The sequence below is a fragment of the Fringilla coelebs genome (assembly GCF_963513975.1).
Source record: "Fringilla coelebs genome assembly, chromosome: 12".
Taxonomy (NCBI): domain Eukaryota; kingdom Metazoa; phylum Chordata; class Aves; order Passeriformes; family Fringillidae; genus Fringilla; species Fringilla coelebs.
The window spans coordinates 9821819-9845742 of NC_140038.1; the positions used below are offsets into that span (position 1 = coordinate 9821819).

The 23924-nt window shown below is 35.8% G+C and overlaps 1 protein-coding gene across 1 annotated transcript in view; it reads right to left on the reverse strand.

Annotated features, from left to right (window-relative positions):
• The window catches only part of UNC13C (unc-13 homolog C), a gene marked incomplete at both ends in the record, with an annotated part of 123101 nt that extends 101869 nt beyond the window's left edge, over positions 1-21232 (reverse strand). The window contains 3 exons of the mRNA XM_084213730.1: positions 3690-3754; positions 4276-4298; positions 18262-21232. Coding sequence (XP_084069856.1) covers positions 3690-3754; positions 4276-4298; positions 18262-21232 — 3059 coding nt within the window. The remainder of the gene's footprint in view (positions 1-3689; positions 3755-4275; positions 4299-18261) is intronic.
• Positions 21233-23924: the final 2692 nt, after the last annotated feature.

Consider the following 23924-nt stretch of genomic DNA (forward strand, 5'->3'; position numbering starts at 1 on the left):
TAGCTAAATACTTAATCACATCTCAAATAACTCCATGCAACTGTAGAAAACAGAACGAGTCCCATTTTAAAATAATACCATAGTGACCATCATTATTTTCTCTTGCCTGGTTTGAGCTCTTTCATTGAGCACACAATTAAACCCCAGTTAGATCTCACATATAACTTGGAAACAACAACAAAGAGGAACTTGGAATCACTTCAAAGAATAAAAGGCTTACACACCAACAGAATTTAAAAGAATACATATTGATCTGGATAACAAATTGGCTTCCCTCTCTCTGACTCTTCCAAACAATTAACACAGGTATCTTCCTGAACTTTTTCCACAGAGGATTTTGGAAGATCTCTATATACCTTGTCAGTTCTAATTCAGAGATACTTGGAAATTCTCAGACAATATGGGATATCAGATTTCTCAAGACCCAACATTTCCCTCTGCATGGTCCTGTGTTTGGCACTGCCTCAAATACCCTTTTCAGTTCTTATATTTCTCTCTATCTTTGTGTATATAAAAACTGCATTCACTACAAAGAGTTTATCGTCTGAAAGCCCGAAGTTTATTTACACCTGTTACAATTACTAGTGAAAAGAGATATAACTAAAATCAGTGAAGAATTTTTCAGTTCCTTCTGATGCACTCACACTATTCTCTAAGAAAGGGAAAAAAATTCACAGTCTGTTTATGCAATTCCTTTATATTTTCCCACAACCATTTTTCCGTGCCGGGTTGTGATACTAGAATTTTTTTTTCAATAACAAAGATCAAAGTAGACCCAAATTGCAGCTTCCAGACATACTTACAAACCCAGCAAAAGTGTGATAGAAATAAAATAACATTTATGAGATTGTGAAAAGTAAATGTACAGAGAAATAAACTCAGGGCTTTTTGCTACTCATGAGCAGTTCCATCAGCAGTAAATAAAACTTATTGTGTATCAGGCATTCTTATGCTCACACAGAGGCAACATCTGCGAAAGGACTTCCATCTATAATTCGGATCTATAACATAAAAATATGACTAAAATAGAGGTCCTTACTAAACTCCTTTTAGTCATCATTAAGAAATAACACAGCAAGGGAAAAATTTTCATGTTAATGTACATTGAATTGTCTACTCCCCTCCCTACTTCCAACTATAACCCAACAATAACCTGACATAGAAGATGATGAAGATGATAAAAGTTAAAGGCAAGGAAAAAAACCTGTCATATTAACTATTTTTTGGTGCTTCTAGAAATATTCTGCCTAACAGTAATCTATTTGAATTTGTCAGAGAATTCAAGAAAAATAAATTTGATTTAACATAGAGAAGATGCCACTGAAGGAATGGAGTAATCATCTGCATGCAGCACCATCTGTGTATCGTTAGTGAATTTCAGAATGGATTAGGCCATGTGGTAAAATTATCAGTCTCTGACTGCTCATTAGGAAGCAGTAAATTAATACAAGAGCAAGCCTCTGGAAAAAGTAAAGCACTACTACCCAGGATCTATATACATGATGAGAACTCCAGCTGACCTACTTTCACTTTTTAAAAATACGGAAATTATGAGCTCTAAAGTGCCTCATCTTCAAGAAAGTGAAAAAAAATAAAACAAAGATCTTATTATGTGATACTGGCATGGAACAACCATGAAAGGTGGTGTTTCTGCCTTTTGCATGAAAAGCCCCAGAAATGCTGTCTTTGGTCTTTGCCTTTACTTTCTTGTCATGCATGGGCAGTTGTTTCATTTCATGCAGCCAAGTGAAGATCATTGCAGAGAATGGAGCTGCAGTCCCTGCCATGGACTTGGGGGTGCTGGTGCATGAGGTGGGGTCACAGCATTGTGCTATGACAGAGATGGAAGAGCAAGACAGAAGACAATCAGTTGGGGTATTTTTGCATAGATAAAGCATGGTAACAATGGTTGTGAGGGAAGCAATCTCCTCCCTCACTTCAAATAGCAACACCTTTTGGAGAGAGAAAGGAAGAAGGAGTCAGAGCTAACTGCAGTCAGTTGTGCTGGCAGTAAAAAGACTGAGGGATCCTAGAAACTAGCATTAGTTTTTGCACAAAGGAGTAGAGTGGGAAGTGTGATTAAAACAGAGCCACAAATGTCTTTGAAATGATAGCATTCTTTGCCTGAATGAGAAGTTAAATGAAAATTGCATAACTGTTTTTAAGGAGGCCTAGTGAAACAGAGGCTTGAATCAAGATGGACAGCAAAGCAAAGCAAGGACAGATCTAAACTTTGTCAGCAAAAGAAGTAAGGTTTCATCTAAAACCATGAGCTATTCTTGAGCTACTGTCAGCCATTTGAGGTAGTCCTATGCAGTGGTTACAGGATGTCTGCACAAGGGATGGACACAGCTTATTCTCAGAGGATTCAATATTTAAATTTATTCACCTGTGAATGGAAGAGAGGGCATAAAAAGAGCAGCTTCTGTCTGTACAGTCCTTGTCAGTGGCAAAAGTTCTCCTTACACCTATGAGATTGCTTTTTGTGTGAAACCCACAAAATATTAGGAATTCCACAAAACCTTTTAAAGTTCTACCTCTATTAAGAAACTGTAATTAAGCAACTGTTTAGGGAAAGTAGTACATACAGCAAAACAATATGGTCATGTGCAGCTTCCTACAGGCTTGACTGTCAGTGCCTGCATTCAGAATCTGCTTACAAAATTCTGTCCTAAACAACACAATGACCAGGTGTTTCTCCTCTGTTTTGCATTTGGTGACTAATCCTGCACAATGTCACATGTGTCCTCACCCTCTTACAGCTCTGAAGGTTCTAGGAGCTGTGAAGGGCAGGAAGACAACACTCTGAGGTATGAAAAACTATATGGAAACTACCTGCACCACTAAAGAGCTGTAGATCACTTATAAATTTGTTGAAGATTTAGCAATAAGTACGAATGTTACCTAAGTATACCTTCCACAGAATCATGTGCATAATGCTAAGCAAATTAATGCCATAACTACCTTCCAGTGACACCTACCTCTGCTCAAAATAGGAATCTAAACAGGAAAAACTTCATAGTGTCAATTGTATAGTATTTCAGACATAAAAGCTGAAGATCAATGATTAATTTAATCTCATCACCATGTCTGTTTAATAAATTGTAATTACAGTAAAAAAGTACTTTCAGAGTGCACCAGCAAGAGGATAATATCCCTTTTAATTAGGTAACTAATATAACTGATAAATTTTACCAAAAGCATTTATTTCTTTACCTTTCCATGTTGAATAATAAGAAAGTATTCAAAATAGGAAGGAATCCCTTGAACTGGATGCAAGATAACTTCATTTGGAGACAACAACAAAAATTTACAGGTTTGTTCCATATTCATTCTCAGCCACTGCAAGATCTTTCCCACGGCTTTTTAATTTCAAGTACTAGAGCGATATATTGCTAGAATTTACCAGAACAAAGACAAAATTGGGCTACAGCTTCAAAGGATACTTTACCTCTTTATATGCAAAGAGGTAAAATCTCTTATCTAACTGACCTCACCATTGGAACTTTTGGTAGTAATTTCTCAGAAAATAACGGATTTTAAAAAATTAAAAGAGGAAGACATACATAATGAAACTCTTCCTTCTGAAATAATACAATTTCTTAAAATAGAAAGCTTAGGAAAAATACTATAATGCTATATAATTTTCAGGTACAAATAACAAAATTATCAATTATATTTTTACTTACCCAGCAAATGCTTGGACTGCATAAAGCTTGGATGCATCCAAGGAACTTGCACTTACTAACCGAGCCTTTAGTAGAGATCAAAAAAAGTACAGTTACTTGGTTGCTTTTAGTAAGTTTTGGACAGAATTTAACTGCATCAAACATGTAAGACATATGAAAATGTTTAGCAGGGTCAGCTCCAGGCCAAAGCTAGACTAACTGTTCCTTTGGGAAACGTTTTGATAGCATTCAGCATTTAGTGACACAGTGGAAGAACCCATGGGAAGGTAAGGTATTGCTTCCCAAATACTGTTGCCCTTTAAATCCTATAGTGAACGCAGGGTAGGTGATAATTGGAGGCAAAAATCAGATATGTTTGACAGTAGCAGACCCCTGTTTGGCAGTTATGGTAAGCACAACAGTGAGGGTTACCCTGTATATAAATGCAACACATTTGCAATACAATCAAAGGAGAACAAAAGAGTGGAAAGCTGGGAAAAACCATGCAGATTTCACAACTAAAATGACGGAACAAAACAGGTCAAATAAGTCACAAACAAACATCAACAAAATACATGATCCCTAGAGCAAATAGGTGATGTTAAACCTTTTCATCCACAGAACCGCTATCTGAAAGAGATTGGGAAGAAGGGGAATATAGGTTAGAATAACCAGTCTATGAAAAAAATCTCATGCTATAAAATCTCAGTGTTTTAATCTGTTCACGTAGACCAGAATCCAAATAACACCTGTGCTTAGCTGTATAATTGTGGCGAGATCACTGTCACTACATTTTAAACAAACAAAAAGATGTTCTTGGTAGATAAGAAGACCTTCCATTTATGAAGGCCAGTGTGGACAGCATATATTTCACATACTATACCCCACCTCCATGGCATTTTTAATTTTATTACTTTTTAAAAAATGTATTTTTAATAATAATAGTGAATATATATTTAATATAGTTGCAGTGTTCAAATAAATAATGCTTTATTTTCAAGGAAAAGGCAAGTGTTTCTAAGGATATAAACACCACACTCCCCAGCCCAATTCCTGAACTGTAACTATTCCATCACGGCTACTCATAAAATGACAGAAATTACTCCCCAAATACTAACAGAACTACAATTGTGAAAGTATACGTTATTTCATATACATATATATATATCTATCTCACATTCTAAATTGCTTAATGCAAGAGCACAACGTGAAAATTTACAATCCGACAGAAAATATTTGCTGACAGAAAAAGCTACCCTCATTTTATTGTCTTGTCACATTTGCACTCTAGTAAAGTGCATACATGAAACAGCATTGTTTTAATTGTCACCTTACTGATCTTCCCACCTCCCCAAAGGGAGTCCTCAAGGACCCTTTAAATCGTTTGGATATTTTCAAGATGTTCAGAGATATCTCAGGTTATGTGCATCACAAAACAATTTACACCTTAAACATGTGCCACATTTAATTTTTAAACCAGTTTATACACAGGAAAAATCACATTCAAACACATAAATCCAAAATATACTGTCAACAGTAAATTGCATAGTGTACAGTAGCGACAATCAGGGAACTAAAAGGCTCTATTCTGCCACTAATTTTAGAGGCAGCTTACCTGATCAAAGCATTTGACTGACTAGATTTATGAAAATGAGCTTACTCTTTAAATATTCCGTTATTTAAAAAAAATTATTTGTGAAATGGATTTGTCTCACAATATCAGACGGTATTGGCTACTCTTTCAAGCATAAAAAGACTATTTGGATGACCATAAGATCTAACTTCCCCACTCCAAAATTATTATAGTACTTCATAAGCAGGGTGAGAGCAGAACCAAGAGGAAACAGGTGACTGTAAGCTGGGCTGGCCATGGAAACAGGATGGGGTGCTTTCCTGAGGCCTAAAGAAAAGAGGAGTTAAACCCAGAGAGCTGGAGCAGCATCTGGACATCAATGAGAGGAAAGGCATGACAGCATGTAGCAACAGAGTAGGAGAGACAGAGGCATCCATTCTCCAACTTGTAAAAAAGGAGGAGTCCAAAAGGCAAAGAAAAATCTGAGGACAGAGAAGTTTTAAGCAAGACACGACTTGTAATTTAAAAAGCCTCATCACAATCTTTTCATGCAACCTGCACCTTCTTTTAGAATATCTCATCACAGCAAAATTGGTAATACTGACATACAAAGACACAGAACAAATCTCAGTATTATTTACGTGGAATGCATTTCTTTAATAGTTTGCAGATACTTTGCTATCAGATGCCTAAAGAATCACATTAATTATATGTTTAATTTACTTTTAAAAAAACTTATATTAAAAATTCTTGAGATTTGTCTTCTACATAAAATGGATTTTTTCAGAGCATGAGAGATAGATAGATATGTAACATATCCTTTCTCTGTCTTGGTTTTGGCCAACTTAATCTAATTTCACTACATTTCCTTTATTGGAACCTAATTTTGCCTAAATTTAGTGAGGAGTGACAATCAAAATTAGGAAGGAGGAAAGGTATGTTTTTAGTTTAACTTGCATTTCTTGGCAGTCACTACATACAAACAAAAATGCACCCATCTATTTGTCTCTTTTCTCAATAGAAATTGCATAAAATGGACAAGTGACGCAAATTTCCCAGAAAAGAGATCTTAAGAACATCTCTTCTTTGTAACAAATGAATGCATCTTCAGAGACAAAATTAGTTTGAAAACTTCATTGTTTACTGCTTCTTCTGAACCCACCATGAGTGAAATAATCTGAACTGTGGAAGTGTCCTCTGCGTGTATGAGAGCACCAAATTGGGAAGTGTACAGAGTCACCAAGTAATTCACTTTAGTAGTCGTTAGGCTACCAGAATAGACAGCAACATTCCTTGATGTAGATAAGAAATGAACTGTGATTATGTAAGAGACCACTGTATGTATTTTCAAATCAGGGATTCAAGGCTAGACATCCCAGATTATACTGCTGAATGACAATGATTTACTTAAAAGAGCTTATCTTCATGTAACTCACTACTGTCATCCACCCAGTCAAAATATTAACCTAAAAAAGTAATGAGTGCACCTATGAGCAGTGGAAACACCGGTTCTTATAGCTAACCCTTCTTACTTTAATTAATTGTTTCTCCTTACATTTTAATTGAAAATTCATTACATTATGAAATACCAGTAATAGCTTTCAGATTGTGCCTTTATACCATAGGCCATTTTAGATAAGAGGAAGGTATTTTTTACTAGGATTACAGAAAAAATCCTTTTGCTCCTTAATTGTTGCTATTTCAGCTCAGTGCAGTCCACATTGATATTTACAAACTTGTGTAGCAGAATGATGAAGAGCAGGGTGGTCATCTATCTGCATACTACTGAAAAGGATTTTTTTACTAATGTCAAATATTGAATGCAAAAGGAAAAGTGCACACAAGCCCTTTTTATTTTTTAAGGCAGTAAATTACATTTAATTAGATAACTAAGCAGGAAATTAGATAAAATTAGTCTTTAAGTTTTCTTTAATAAGTTCCAGGTATTAAAAAGCTGTATAATTCTCAGCATAGTCACTAAATCTTGGCTTCTGTTGAAAGTGGTTTACACATGGGGATGGCTGGGGAATGAAGTGAGAGGGGCTTGTCATTTTTTCAGTACCCTCAAATAAGCCCCCTGGATATTTTCTATCCATCTACCAGTTTAAATGGAGGCTAAGTAAAATTTCCAAGAAGTGTTTATTAATATTGCATAACTACTATTCAATCTTGCAATGAAAATTAACTGATCTGAGAAAAGTTTAACTTTACATTTTTATTAACTGTTTTCAGCCATGGTCCAATTTATTCTTTCTATTAGCAATGTTCTCACCTGTAACTTCTTACACAAAATAGAAATTAATCCTACAAGACAACCAGTTTCTATACCAAATTTTCTGAGGAAAAAACATATCTATAAAGGATGCTGAAAAGGCAGAGTTTTCAAAGCATGAAAGGTATATTAGTAATGACGATATTGAAGCCAGGACAGACCTTTGCTTTTGTAGCTTGTGACACCATCAGAAATACAACTTGTTCTATCAGTCAGCAGAGGTATTTCCATTAAAGAGGTTCAGGTGATTGTGCTCCCCCCAGTCATAACCCTCCTTCAAAAGTCTTGTGTCATTATTTCACTTCTGCACTTTTCTGAGCAGCAGAACAATTTTCCAATACACTCCCCTTTCTTTGATGACTGCAAAAATTCAGTTCTCCACTCTGCGCCATAGCACAAGAACTGCAACAAGGTTCTAAAAATCTAAACTGTTAGGGAATCCTAGGATCAAAATTAATCAAAACATTGATTTTCCACTCTTGTAAGCATGCATTATTGCACAACACAAAATAGGAAAAAGAATTAAAGTTCATTATTCTTTCAAAGTACCATTTCAATATTTAATTCTGAAAATGGCTGCAAGAACGTCAAACTGACAGATAATTACGTTGTTCCTAGAAGCAAAGCCTTCAGACAAAACACTTGCTGGAATTAGATAACAATACAGCTGTTCCATGAAAATAACATGTGTAAAGTACCCACAGTCAGAAGTAGTTTCAAGTCTGAGATGGACAATTTTAATTAGCATCTATTGCCAAGAAAGGGAAATAAAAGACGAAAACCAGGTTTAAATAGAAGCAGGACATTAAAGAAGTAGATTGGCCAAAACAATGACACAAATTAAGCCATGCTAAAATAATAAATGCTGCACCCAGAAGCTATTGTTGCCACTAGAGAACAGAACATTACACTGTGTAAGCCCAGAGGATGTTGTATTGTCGAAGCCTATTCTATGGAGATTGCATATAACGCTTGAAAGACAATATTAAAGCTAGCACATCATAAGAGATGAGTGATGCTTGTCTGACAAAGAGAAGGTCAAACTTGAATAAAGCTTGGTTGACAGGAGAAATAGAAGAATTGCTGCTAGCACTTTACTAGCAGTGATGTAGAAAAATTACTAGCGGATACATGGAGAGTCAAAAGAGGAGGTCAGTTTGGTGAAGATGAAAACTACATTTGTGTCTCCATTAATAAAGTGGTCTGCAAATCTGAAACAAAAGGACATGCTTTAAAAACATCTCTGGTGTTTAGAAATTGAGTCCCATTAGACTTCTAACGGCTTTGTTTTCTATTGTTTTTCAACAGCTGGTAGACACTTTATCAAATTCTAGAACTTATCTCTAAAACAGTAAGTTACAGACTGTCATGAGAACTGTTTGATTACAGACTACAGTGAGGTCAAAGAACTATCATTCTCTTGAAGAATGGGCTCTCTTGTCAATCTCTGGCTTGTTAGAATGATGGTAGGAAGTAAAAGTCAGCATGTATTTTAAGCACTCGCTTCTCATCCCAGAAAGCATTAAAATGATAAGGCATACATTATCCAAAAAGGATGAAAAGACATATTTCATCTCCCTCAATACACGTGATAACAGTACATGCAACAAAGTAATTAATTATTTGCTGTGAAAACAAATAGGTAATTGATTATTGCAATTCTTTCTGCATCACAAAGCTAACAATGCCACAAAGTGTTTGACTTGAATCACTATATCATGGTCTGAGTTGCAAGCTGAAGTCCAATCAGATTACTTCCAAAGAAATCCAAGCAAACAGTCCCTTGGTTGGAGAACAAATGTGAGAGTAGTTCCTCTGGACTCTAACAAACAAAAAACATGTTCCTTGCTTCTTATTGCATTGAACATGAGGATTGCACTGAGACATGCAATCTGGTTTATTCTGACAGCATAGACAGAAGTGACAGAAGGGCAGGGATGTTTGGTGGAAGCCTGGGACAGAGGGGTGAGGGGGTGAGCTGCTGTCCACCCTGGGCCACAGAGAACACAAGGGCAATAGCAAAGAGCTGAGTGCCATAAGAGCGGATCAGAAGGTCAAAGCAGTTGGTGACAAAGACACAAGAGCTCACAGCAAAAATGTTTCGGGGCATTTACTTCATACTGGCTCTATTTTTGGCCCTGATGACTGAAAGCCCATTAGCTGCTGAGCACATCAGATGTGATCTTGAAGAGCAACATCTGGCTTGGTTGCATCAGTAAAACATAGATTCCACTCAGCCATTCCAGTGATGAAACCAAATGTGGCGAATTGGGAAGACAGATTTGCTTCAAAAGTGTACCTCTGTTGAAAAAATACAATGCTAATGGTGGCATATTCATAAGTCATATAAATATACTACTCTTAAAGAGCAAGAATAACATGTACAGCTAGGATCAGAATGTACTGCCTGAGCAACAGTCACATATTTCACAGGGTATAATATTCATAGCTGCTGTTGGCATGAAGTTGTTTCTTCTTCTGTGGAGTTGTTTCCACTTCTGAGATAAGGTTTAGGAACTATTCAAAACAACCTCAAACACTTTAAACATTACAAACATTCAGAATCCCCAAACTAGAAGGCTAAAAATTTTAGATAAGCTTAGCTAATTTCAAGACTTACAGCAGTGAAAGAAAAAAATGAGTCAATGTATAATCTCATGCAAAATAAAAAGATGACACCAAGCTAATAACACTTACTGAGATAAGACAAAGATATCAGAATTTCTTCTGTTGATAAGAGACTAGTTTAACAGATACAAGAGAAGAACAATATTTGAAATAATATGATTAGCATTAAACCCTTAAAATGGTTATTTACTGTTATCTTTTGTGTTATAGGTAAACTCAAAATCAAATTACTGTTTCTTTTGGCTCTGCTTAAAATAGTAAGTTGAAATAATTATGCCTAAACACCAAAGAGAGACACAAATGTCAAGAACTATAGACTAGTACACTGGAATTCAAAGGATGACTTTTGGTAATATTGGATTTTTTTGCTTGATAGGACATGCATAAATCCTTCTAAAATCCTCAGTCCCTTTTTATAGTTAACAGAAAAAGGCATGTCTCCTTGTCCTTTACTTTCACGGTTTTTTAGAAAAGAAATTTCACCCAACATGCCTTTAAAAGTTCCTAAGGAAAATCCCCCTACTTTATGCTTTCAGTACCCTCCTTGCCTTATGGATTCAGAGGAGCATCAGCTCCATCCTGTTTGTACAAAATGAAACAGGAAGAGCTACAGGATAAGATTAAAAAGTGCATTTTATAAATATTCCTCTCTCCTGGTTCGCTTTTACATTCAATAATAGTACATCCATCACATTTGTCTGTCCTTATTCCATCTTGGTATATATGCAGCTAAAGGACAAGAATTCCTATGGCGATGCTGCAGTTGCACTGGTGATACCCAGAGCTATCCATAGTTTATGGGCCTGTGACAGCACTGACAAATCACTTGCTGCTGCTCCAATAATCTACTCCAGAGAAGCTACTTGAGTGTCAGTCAGCAGACTGCTCTCTGCCACTACTAATTTAGCAAAAACAGATTACAGTATTTTCTGTGGCTTTTTTTTTTTAGCTAACCTGTATCCTTGTATCTTTTGCACACCATATTCTTTATCATAGCATCCAAGACATTTTTAAACTGCTCTGTCATCAACAGAAACATAGGTCTTGATTTTCAGATTTACTAAAACTTCTTATCTTGCAAGCCATCTGAAGAATACTCTCAGGTCCTCAAGAAAACAAACCTCATGATTAGCAAAGTTCTGTCAGTATCAACAATAATTTTGTATCAGCAATAACTGGAGAGGTTTCAGGTTTCCTTCTATTTAGAGTTCCTGAGAGACAACTGTCTAGGTGTTCCACTGATCACCTGGAAAATGTGCACAAAGAAAAAAACCTGGTACCTGTCCCATGGGAGTAGTCAGAATTTCTCTTTGACAGCAAAACAGAATCTCTTACACACTCTGTTGTAATATTCCACTTCACTAACACATGAGAGGAAGACTTGAGCCTATTTATGCATTCACATTTTCCAAGTCATTACATTTTTAAATGCGTGTCTAGATATTTTTTCATCCTGATGCTTTTAGAAGACTCCTTTATCACAAAGCTGCATTCAAAAATTATGCAGTGTTATTTCCATTTCTAAAACACAACAATCTAAAGAAAATGCTTAAATATTTAGGAAATAAAAACAAAAAATATTTTTCATTTTTGATGATACAATATTGCCTTCATTTTCCCATCCAAACCAGTATAAAAACCCCTTGGAACTAACATTCATGGTCAGCTTTCCTCTTAGCTCTAGCAGCTTTAAATCTGTTTAAGCTCAAAAAGAGCAAATGAACTGCATGAATATTTATCAATTGACATGAATTCCAAAGTCAGTTAAAATAGTGTAAAATGGCCTCCTGCTTTCATAAGGAGGAGAGTAGCAGAGACTTTGTTTATGGAGGAGACCAGCAGTTTTAAAAAATCACTTTTCTTAAAAACAGAAGTCATTCTCTAACAGAAGAGGTTTGGAGTGCTCTGCTTTGTTGTGTGTTTTGGGGTTTTTTTTTTGTTGTTGTTGTTGTTTTTTTGGTTTGTCTACTTGTTTTTATTAAACAGCCAAAATACAGATTTCTGCCAAAACTTACCGATTAAGGATGTTGGGGAAAGGTGGTGGGGGGGAGTGGTTTGTTGTGGCTTTTTTTGTTTGTTTTTTTTTTTGTTTTTTTTTTTTTTTTTGGTTTTTTTTGTTTTTTGGTTTTTTTTTTGTTTTTTGTTGTTTGGTTGGGTTTTTGGTTTTATTTGGGATGTTGTGTGGGTTTGTTTGCCTGGTTGGTTTGTTTTTTATGGTTGAAGAATAAGTGTTGCTAGGAAAAGGCATCTGGTAACAGTAGAATTTTTTGAATCTGAGACTGTTACACAAATGTTGTGACATACATTTCCCTGATGTAATGCACACTGATTTAGCAGGAGTTACTATGCGAAATTAAACTGTTGCTCTTCATTCTATTTGGTTACTATCCTGTTTACAAATAGACCCAGTATTATAATCTAAGATTTCCTGATAAGAACAAATGCTGTAACCAACAGAATTAAAACACAATAGGCCAGAAGAACACTATTATGTTTCCTGGAAGATATATTAAACAGGTTTTTAAACCCTTTCACTCACTTAACTAGTGAAGAAAAAGTACAGACTGAGTGTGTAGCAAGCAACTGATAAAGAGCATCCTTTCATGAAGCCCCAGCTTCAGAGTAGCTGGTGAATGTAACTACTTGCTTTTCTTCACGGACAAAAAGATGGATGTATCATCTTCATGACTAACTGATTAGATTTCCTGCCATAATTTTTCAAAAGCAACCTTTCTACAAATCCATTAATCTCAAGCTGGACAGACTGCCATTTTCTGTTCTAAGTCTCTGATATCTCTTTTCTCCATCAAAGGACAGTAAAGAAATAGGAAGAGAAGAGTATAAAGACTTACACCTGACTCCAGTGAAACCAGTAGCAAGAAAATAATGCATTCACTTTCCTGTGCACGAAACAAGGACACGAAGCTGAGTGAAATCAATATACCTTGGTTCATCAGCACCATCCTGACTGACTTCATAGAGTGGTTAATAATTCTTTAGAACACTATTTTATCTCCTGTAATATTAGTGGAGGATTTTCAGAGTGCACACACACACACGAAAAAGAAATTGTGGCCAACCAGTTTGGGTGAATGACCCACATCATCTGAAAATGTATTTTATGTCCTCTCATCCTGTACAACTATAGCTTCTTATTGCACCACCTCCCTACCTACCCCCAAAAAAAGAGTTAAAGACATCCATCATTTTGCTTACCTGACAAAAAGACAGACACAAACATGGTGTTGGGAAAGAAAACCAAGACAGTTGAAAAAACCAGATTATTAAATTTCTGTGGTTCATTATCATTCCCAATACAGCACTAAAATAGATTCCTTAACTTGCAGTTATCTTGTTTCCTCAGTACCACACATGTATGAAAATGTGTAGCAAGAGTAACCATTTCTTCCCCAGCCTGCTTATACAATACATCTGTTCTATTGTGACCATCTTCTGATGTAAACAGAGAAGGGAAGTTACACAGATGAAAACTCTCTGGAATCTGCCTTTTTATATTATTTACAAATGAAGAGGAGAACAATAGATTAACTGCCTTCTGCTGAAAACTATTCTGTCCCCAAATCCATCTCTTTATAGATGATACATCAGGTGAATATATATTCATTTTCCTTAAACATTGCAGATGAACAATATCAGCCACAAAGAATACACAATCAGTCCTCATATTAATGAAGTAATTTATCACTCTTATGAAAAAAAAAACCCCAAACAAACCATAAATAAATGAGATGTGGGAAATCAAACAAAACCTTGTATCACTAAATACTGTGGCTCCAATGTTTTGAAACTGAACAAAAAATCCTGGGCCTTGGTACTGCTGCTACATTTTATTAACTCTGAATGTTTCTTTCTGGACTATTCTTTCCCAATGATGCAAAGACTAATGTGTTCATTCAGTCACTTTTTTTCCCCCATCAGACTGTGACTGAGATTAGAAAGATGCAAAATGCCATTGGGCTGAGTGCAGGAAAAGCTTCTCAAAGAGATCACATAAAAGTGTTTCATTCATTACTTTGAACAAGGTGAGGCTAAACTTCCAGACAACTTAGAGTGTGGCCACAACTCAGCTTCAAGCCTCTTTGGGGGATTCTGGGGAATCTGGATTTTCATTAACACACACCTCAATGGTATAAACTATCAACTGAAAGCTGCATTAGTTCAAGACAGTTTAGACTGAATTTTTATTTATTTTATAAAATTTATATTTAATTTTTAGCAACAAAATACATGAAGAAATAAGATGTAATGAGAACAGAATGCTCTTAGCTTTCAAAGAATTCCCAAAACATGAAAAACTGTAACGTTCATTGTAACAAAAGCGGACTGATTAAAAAGGACAAAAGATGACTTACCAGCAATCTCTTTTATACTATCTTATGAACAAGACTAACTGGCATTAGCTATTAGTACTGGTCAATGAAAGAATAGGCATCTCAGTCTGGCATAATACAAGCAAATATACATGTTATATCTTTATTGATTGCTTCAGTATTTTAAAAACGAAACTAAATTTCTGCCATCTGTCTAGGACATCCTTCCCCAATCTGCACCAGCAGTCTGAAAATGAACTTAATTTTTACAGAACGCTAGAAAATAACAAGAGTGGACTAGAACAATGAATAGAAGTGTTAGTCATTCTCAATTACTGTGTACAAAGAAACAAACAACTGGGCAGCATTTCTTAGATTTTTTCCTAGCCATCAATCCCACCATCAATATACAGGCATCCAAGCAATATCTCTATATCCTTACAGAACTTTAAATCTGAGGATTACTCATGTACTGCTCATGTCGCCTCTCATTTGTATTACCTAGTCATTCCAGTATTCCTCCAAAACATTCTTTAATAAATAATACATAAGCAATCAGCCCAGAGTGCATTTTTGCTCCAGCTAGTGACAGAGAATAGGACTATCGTATGGGGTTCTTTGTACACTAACAAATTATTTATGTACCAAAGATTTATTGACCTTACCTTATGCGTTACTGGAATGAAAAATCATATCATTCTAAAACCTTCTTTTGTATTAAATTGGAGAACTAAAACTACTATATTCTATCTCAGCTTGGACAGATTATTGTCTAACAACTCTTGCTTACACGGAGGGATGAAACAATTCATTGAAGAACAGGTTGTGTTTGGTTATATAATGAAGGGTAATTCAAAGAATTTTTTCTCTTTCTAGTGCTTTTCCATCTAAAAGTAAGAAATCTGAAGTTGACTGTGAATCAGTTACAGAGGTAAGAGAGTAATAAAACCCAAGAAACATTTATAAAAGTAATGTAAACCCTAGAACAGCTATTAGTCACTTTTTAAAAAAGTTATTATTGCTCCTGCAAATATTAAAATGAAGACTGAATACCTCAAACAACTATTTGCTTAAATGACAAACTAAGTATTCTCTGGACATGCCTAATTACACACATAAAGAAAACAAGGCAGGTTGTCAAAAATGAGAAGCTACAAAATATGTTTTGGGAGTTTTAAACTCCTTTAAAAACTGATTTTTAAAATGTTTTTTCCTAGACTGTGCCATTCAAGTAATAAATGGAAATTGAAGGTGTTTTGTCTCAGCAGCCAAACTGACATTAAGAAGACATTCCTCTTCAAAGGCTGCATACAAAGTATTCAAAAATGCATTTCCATATCACTGAACAGCTGAGGCTGGGTGGGAACTCTGGAGGCCTTGCCTAAGAACCCTGCTCAAATCAGGCCACCCAGAGCAGGCTGTCCAGGGCCACGTCCAGATGGATTTTGACTATCTCCAAGGACAGACATCCCACCTGTGGATTTCATTATCTGTGAATAGACTGACAGTAATATCCATCATCCAGCTCACTGAGAGTAAGCTGAAAGTAAAATAAAGATAGATTTTGCTCCAACAATACTACCTGTTACTCAGCAGAAATAGTTTTCTGGTAATATATTCTTTGAGTAGACTATTCCAGCTAGAAAATGTATTTTGCTAGTTTTAAATTCTGAAGAACATGTTCTGTGTAGACATAAAGGTAAGAATACCATATTCATCCATTAGATATAAAAACCTGAAAGATGATAGGCATTGCTAATAGGTATTGCTAGGTGTGCACAGGACCTGAAGACCCATTTATAACAAACCAGTTGGTGGCTTCTGCAACAGAATTCCTGACTGAAACATGTATCCTCTTCCTTGTTGGCTTGGGAAACACAGTGTGAAGAGGAAACAGAGTTGCTGCTCAAGAGTGAATGCACATTGTTTTCTGAATAAGCTGAGAAATAATGTGTTGTAGCAGTTCATTTGTAAATTTCCCTTGACCTCCTGATGTATTACCTTTCTCCTTTATTTCCCTCCTCTTTTATAATATTCTATATTACTTTATTTTTGGAAACACAAGTCGAGGTCCTAGTATGACATCTACTAACCACGCAGACACTTTGCCCCATAGACTACACCCAATATTGCATTTCCATAAACTGGTCTTGGTGCCAAATGGATTCTCTGTAAATATGAGAAATGTTTCAATTATTCAGAAGAAAAATATCAATATATTAAGAGACTGAAAGAAGTCTTTCACCTGCTGGGTTAAAAGAGGAACATACATTTAATTCCTAGAAAGGACTGCATGGAATGTATCAAAGTTAGTTCTCATTTTCTAACAACTATTATCTACCAATATACACAAACACACCAGCTTTAAATAGTAGAACCAATTTGGGTGTCAAAATTTGGGGTCTTCCTTGCGTGGTTTCTGTAATTAAGTCCTGAGACCATTATATTCCTATTGTACAATGACTAGGTAAAATGAATGTTGTTCCCTTCTCCCATGCCTCACAAAATGAGGAAAAAGTAATGAAAATCCTAGTTATTGATAGTCTTCATTCATGTACACACCACCTAGTATCTAACAGAGTACTGAAGGAAAACAGATGCAACAAAAACAATTCAGTGTCATTATTTAAATGTAAAATAGACTTTAAAGTAAACTCTACTACTATCAAAATTTAAATGCATTTGTAATTGACTTTCAAGTTGACTATAGATTTATTGTAAAAATAGTTCATGTACAAAAAGAAACACCATAGTAGCTCAAGCTCGTTACTACTGAATATAATCTTTAGCTAAAGGCACAGTTTTTCATCTTTAAAATGAATGTATCAAATGATTATTTTTCCCAGGCAGATAAAGGAAAGATTCAGTCAAGGTGACAATTACCATCTGGCTAGCTACAGTCATTATGATGCTCCCAATTAAATGCACATGCAATATTATACTGAATGTTATTAGAGTTACAGTTAATGTTTACACTTAATATCACCATATTTGTATATAACTAGTATATTACTTTGTCTATTACTAGTAATCACTTTGTAGATTATAAAAGTTATATATATGACTCTCTGCTTTGAAGTCTGATAATACAAAAAATAAAAATCATGAAAAAATCAGTGTGCAACTCTCCTGTGAATTTAGTTCCTTCCTAAAGGAACTTCTTCATATATGGATGCTACCATTTACACTCTTGTCTTTCTTCCACACTCTTCTCACCCCATTTTGGGGACTGACTACTTTGAGAGCTTGTTGGAAGTACAAATAAGGAGAGAACCAAAGTAAGAACGGACACAGAATCAGTTTAGACTTTTACTCTTGTAAGTATGTAACAAGTTATGGGTTGCATAGGGGGTAGAGAACACTGCCAGTCAGGATGAACACAGAACCAACCATGCCTTGAAAACTATTGAAGAAAGCAAGAGGGCAGTATCTGAACACTCTGTATTACTCATATAAATACATTTATAAAACTATGAGCAAACCAAGAACAGTGTCCTATTTAGTTCTTTTTAAGACTTAAACCTTGTAAAATTTAATTTTAAAGTTACTGAAATTCAATGAAATATAGTTACTTACAAGCATGTCTGACTAAACATATTCAGAAAGACGTGGGAAATTTAATCTTTTGATTTCTATGGAACTATTTCACCCTCTAAACAAAACCAGACATAAGCAGATTTTTTTTTCTCCTGAATTCAATGGGAGCCAAAAAAGGTACCATACAAAAATCAACATCAATTCTAATGAGAACAATGTTTTACTTAAAAGACAGTATTAAAACACTGTTACCTCCAGCAAGGATCTTCTCCTCCAAATCATTCATTTGTTTCTTGTATGCTTTTAAAGCAGCTTCTTTAAATGATGGTCGTATTCTTTTTTTCTTTGGAATTTCAGGAACTTCAGTAATCAGCTCTGGGACATTCTGATTTTCATCCTCTCTTATTTCTACTTCAGGAGCCATGTCACTTTCAACTTCCAAAATCTCTTCACTGATCACACTCTCAAACTGTGCGTCATATTGTTCCTCTGGTAGCATTGCATATGGAGTTTCATACAAAGACTGGTCCAGTTCATACTCTTGGACCTGCTCGCTAGTTTCACTACTAGTAGTTCTATTTTCTAGTTTAGCAAGGACTTGTTCCATTACTTCTACATAGTCCGTTTCATTCTCACCAGAAGGTTCAATCAATTCATCCTCATACTCTGCTTTGTAGCAATAAGGCTCAGCATAAACATCAGAATCAAGTGTTGTACTTGATTCATTTGCAGTAGACTGAGATAGTGTTCTGAACCTTCCCATAAAAGATGATCCACTGTCTTCATACCCACTTAAACTTTGCGTACTTTTATTCCAGACCACTTCTAAAGCTGACTTAGCACGCTGAAGCGTAGATCCAAATTTAGGAAAGCTGAAAGTCTTATCAGAAAGATCTATGCTTAATCGGCTGTGCCATGATTTAGGGGCGGTTTCCTCTGAGTCATCGCTTGGTAGTTCACTTTGACTTCGGTACATCATAGGCAATTTGTTTTGGTTCTGATAAGAGGAGATAGAATTTGTTTCCTGATAATCGTCGTATTGACCAGTCCACTGACTCTGTGTTTCGCTGTCAAGGCCCGGACAAGATGGAGAAGTACCATCTAGAGTGAAATCATAGCTTTCAGTATCATACTGGAGGTCAGAACTTTGGCCCTTTCCAAAATCTGTCTGTTGGTCTGAAGGGCTGCTCATATCATACACAAAAACCTCCTGCGTGGATGAGTCTAGGCCCAAATCTGCCCCTTGTTCCAACTGATTCCAGTTTTTCCATGGGGAAAGATCATCCTGTAAAGAAAGCTGACTATCATCATAATGGTTTATGTCTCCAGACACACAGATCATTCCATTGCTTACTCCACTATCAACAGTTTCTATGTTCCCTGTTTCATTTTGCTCTGGATACTGCTGCATGTCTTGGGCAAAAGTCTGTTCCTGGGAACTGCCATACCAGTTTAGAGAATCATCTTGCCTTCGCTGCCAAAGTTCTCGATCAGAGGAAGACAACAATGAACTACCATTTGTTCTGCTAAAATACTGATTTTCTGAAAAATCCTCAGAGTAAGACTGACACAATTTTGAGAAATCTGATTCAGAACGGCTAAGCTTTGGTGTTGCAAAGTCATTCTGTAAATGCCATAAAGGAGTCACATCTGAATAATAGGCCTTTGATTGTTTTTCCATAGTGTCAAATTCTGGCAACTGATTGTCATAACTTCTGTGTGAAAAGGTGCTATTGTCAGCAGTTCTGTCAAGGTCTTTAGTGTTTGGGGACTCAGTAGTCCCCTTTGCAGTGCTTGTTTTTATCTGAAGTGCTGATTTAGATATTTTTGCATAACTGTTCTTATTTATATCTGATTCCAAGTCTTTATCACTGTCCGGTGACTCCCAGTCATGCACTTTAGATTTTGTCTCCACAGTTAAATGTTTCATATCCATGCTTTCATATGTCTGAGAGGAAGGAAGTCCTCTTTCTTTCTTATCTTTAATTTCATGGGAAAATATATCTGTCGAAATTCCAATGCCGGTTCCTTTAAGTTTATAAGACTTTTTTAAAATCAAATCTCTCTGTTGTGATGACTCAAAGTAAACAAGAATGGGTCTTGGCTTTGCATTTGGACAGTCTCTTTGCTGCCCAAGCCTTTGGGCAAACTCAATTTTAATGGTGCTTTGTGCCTCTGAGAATCCCATTTTTTCCATTAATATTTTGTAAACTATGCTTTCAGCTTTTTCAAGCCGCTCTTCAGGCACATTTAGAAACCTAAGACTTGCTTTGTTTCCTGGGTGGCCTATCTGCTTAATGTAGTCATGTATGTCCCGAGTTTCTCTTCTAGACTGTACAAATCCAGTTCTCAATTGTTCAATTTCATTTTGCACAACTTCTACACTACTAGAAATTTCATCAATTGATTGTTTCAGAGCATTAACATGCCCTCTTAATTCAGAGAGTTCTGTTTCAATTTGACTAATTCCCTGAAGCTCTTTAAAGATCATTTCCATAACATCGTGGGTTTGGCTAATACAACCTGTTGAACTAAAGCCAGGTTCAAGAGTGTTTGATTTCTGGTGACGGCCAGTTCTGTCCAGAGATTTACTTCTTAACCCCCATGTTTTTCTCCACGAACTTAGCTCCGAGTCTGATGAGACACATTCTTGGCTCTTCTTCCATTTCCTTAGTTTTCTTAAGGCTCCCAGTTTCAATGTGTGTAAAGTGCGCTCTCCATCCGAACTTCCATCAGAAGCTGCGAGGCTGCTCAAGCTTTTCCTGTTGCGTCGCACAGGCATTGTGTGGGATAAGTATTCGTTTTTCTTGCTATAGGTTTTTATTTCACTTAATGATTCAGAACAAGAGCTATCATTTGAAGACAGGTCTTGAACTATATCTTCATTATTAGTGTTCGCTACAAAAATATGCCTTTGCAGTCCATTGGCAATAGCAACTCTGTAACTGAATGTTGGAGAAAGTGAAAATTCTCTATTGCTTTCCTCTTCTTCAGTTGATAAGTTGCGGGCAGATGGGCACTTGGCAATCTTTTTAACGGTGCTTTTTAAAGTATTGGAAAATTTTGGATTTTTTGTTTGTCCAATCTGACTTAAGTCTTGCTCCTTTTTGCTCTGACAACTCTCTTTCCTTTTTGTACTATTTCCCGATTTCTTTGTAAACATTCCTTTGCAAATCTTATATATATAAGATGAGATCAGGCTCTTGAAGAGAGCAGAAACCATGGAGTGCAATTTATGTTAAGCTGTTTCCATAAAACACATTTTTTGATCCAGAGAAGTATTTGTATCTCCAAGAGGATCATTGGCAGATGTTTCAATGGAGACTATAGCCATAAAAACTACTGATGCTCTGGAATAATGTGAGAGAAAAATTAAAAAAAAAAATCACACTTCTGCTTGTTCAAAACAAAATCCTGAAGAGGTTTTGTATGTCTTGCAAAATCTCACTGTGTTGCACATGGCTTCTTGAAGCGTCTAAAAAGGAGGGAATGACATTACAATGGCTGTCAAGGAAACTTATAATTCAATAATACTGATGATGTTTAAACTAGGTTACAATGAAAACACAGACGATTGCCCATAATTGTCTGAATAGATTTTTTCATGAATAATTGAAGCTGAAAACAGTTTTAGGCAATATTGTTAACAACTATTACTAAGCTATACTTATATCCAGGTTTCTTCATCCAGTTTAATTCTCTCTAATTCTCTTTAACAGAGATATTCCATTTAAAATGCTCTCTGCTTTCTTTCAGAGTACTGACATTTCAATTTAGATCCATATGATACACGGCAGTGATCAAAAAAAAAAAAAGGACCGGGTAACAAATGGTTACTAGCTAATAAAACAGAAGTAGAAAGTTCTCTCTTGCTTCATCTTTTGGAACAAGGTAGGTTTCAGGTACAAGTGAGTATTGTATATATGAAGGGCTGTTCTTTCTTGAGATGGAATGATGTACATGACTACAGTCTGTGAAATAGTTGCTTTGATACTAGACTTTAATATGCCACGATAAGCCAGGACTCAAAAGTGGGCTTATCTTCTTGGCATCGCTTCTTTGAGAACAAAAAATAAAATAACTCATAGAACATAACACAAAGTAATGGCAACTAATGGAAATTCTCATCCAGGTTATTAAATTTGACATTTTTCTGGTAACAGAAACCCCCCCACCCCCAAACCTACACAAATCATGCTTTACAAGTAGCAGGACATAAACCGGTGCCATTACAACAGGAAAGCTATTTGATCTAAAAGAAGTCTAAAAAAAGCTTCCATGAGGTATCTGGAAGTTTCCATTCCATATGACAAAAGCTGTATTCCATAGAAATATAGTCAATATATTTTAAACATGTAAATGTATTCTTCTGTACAGCATACCATTCACTTCCCAATTTCAAAGCTGTGGAATAAAAAACTAGGCAAGTGGCCTTGAAAAATCCATCAATGAAGAAGTTCTTAAAATGGCCGTTTTGGTATCTAAAGCAGCTAAAAATTCTTTGGCAGAATAAGAAGTCTATTTATAAAAAGGGTTAAAATTTGATCTGTGGTGTCTTAAGAGGAGTAGAGATTATGAACTGTCCCTGTCTGCAAACATCCTGGCACTCTATAAAACATCATGGTCCACTGACATACCTCAAGAAATCGTCTTTGCATTGCAAAATTTGTCTTCATTGACCTTACTATTACACTCTATATATTTATTCATTACATATATACACATATGTAATGGTAACTAATAAACACTGAGCCCTGATAAATATTGCAGCAGCAAAATGCACTGTGCTGCACAGAGCACAGGCAAAGCTGCTAAAAGCCCGGTTGGCTTCTGGAATCCTGGAACAGAGAATGTAAATAGACTCTTTTCCTTTCCAGTTATAACAAAACTGGGATGCAGAGTGAGCCAAGAAATAGAAAACATTCTTCACTCTTTCCAAAGTGGCTACTTATTATTTCTTAAAAAAATAAATATCTGTGGGACGTGAGTCACATTTTTAACACACATGCATCAGCATAGTCCTCGCCACTTTTTCTTACAGGCTTATGCCTAAAGCATCAAGAGTGAATTAAGAGCAAGCAATATTTGGAAGCAAAAGAATGGTCAGTGAGACTGCATGCAATTTTCAAGGAATGCAAATGACATCCCTCAGAATATTGAGAGGTTTTCACTAGAGCCAAGGCTGCCTTGTTTTCACATATTATTAGCAGAGAAAGGAACCATCTTGGGGCACTTTTCAACGTCAAAGGCATGTTTCTGGATGTAGAAACACTTGTTAACCATTCAGCTCTTACACTGAATGCTTGTAACCATTTACTGAACAAGATTTGAAGAGTGATTGCCTACCTCCTTTGCTCACATAGCCACAGATTTTTAAGTGCCCTCTTTTATAAACTTCACTTAGATAACTTGGACATTCTTCAAAATACTTCAAAACAAGAATGTATAAACAAGCCAGAAAGCTTGTTTCCTGTCTCAATCTAAAAAGCATCAAGAAATAATGAAATTATCACTGGAATCTGGAACACTTCCATTCACTTTCCATAAGGTTTAATGCTTCTCTGTAGAAGAATCTTGATTCCATAGCAAGCCATAAACATATATATAAGTGTATGTGTTTGTTTTATCCAGAGTCTAACCAATGCTTTTTATCAGAGATAACTGAAAGTATTACAAATAGCTGTACAATCAGAACTGAATTTATTTAAACCCAGTTTCTGACAATGCCATAGTGAATTAAAAGCTGTACTGTTACAAACACAGGGAGATCTGCTAAATGGAGCAGATTTATGTTCTCTCATGCGAGTTCTATTCCATCTCAGCTGTATTAGTCATATGATCTGTTAATCAGTTTACAGCCTACCATTGCTCTGTCAAAAACTCATTTTCTACAACAGTATGTCTACACATGGAAT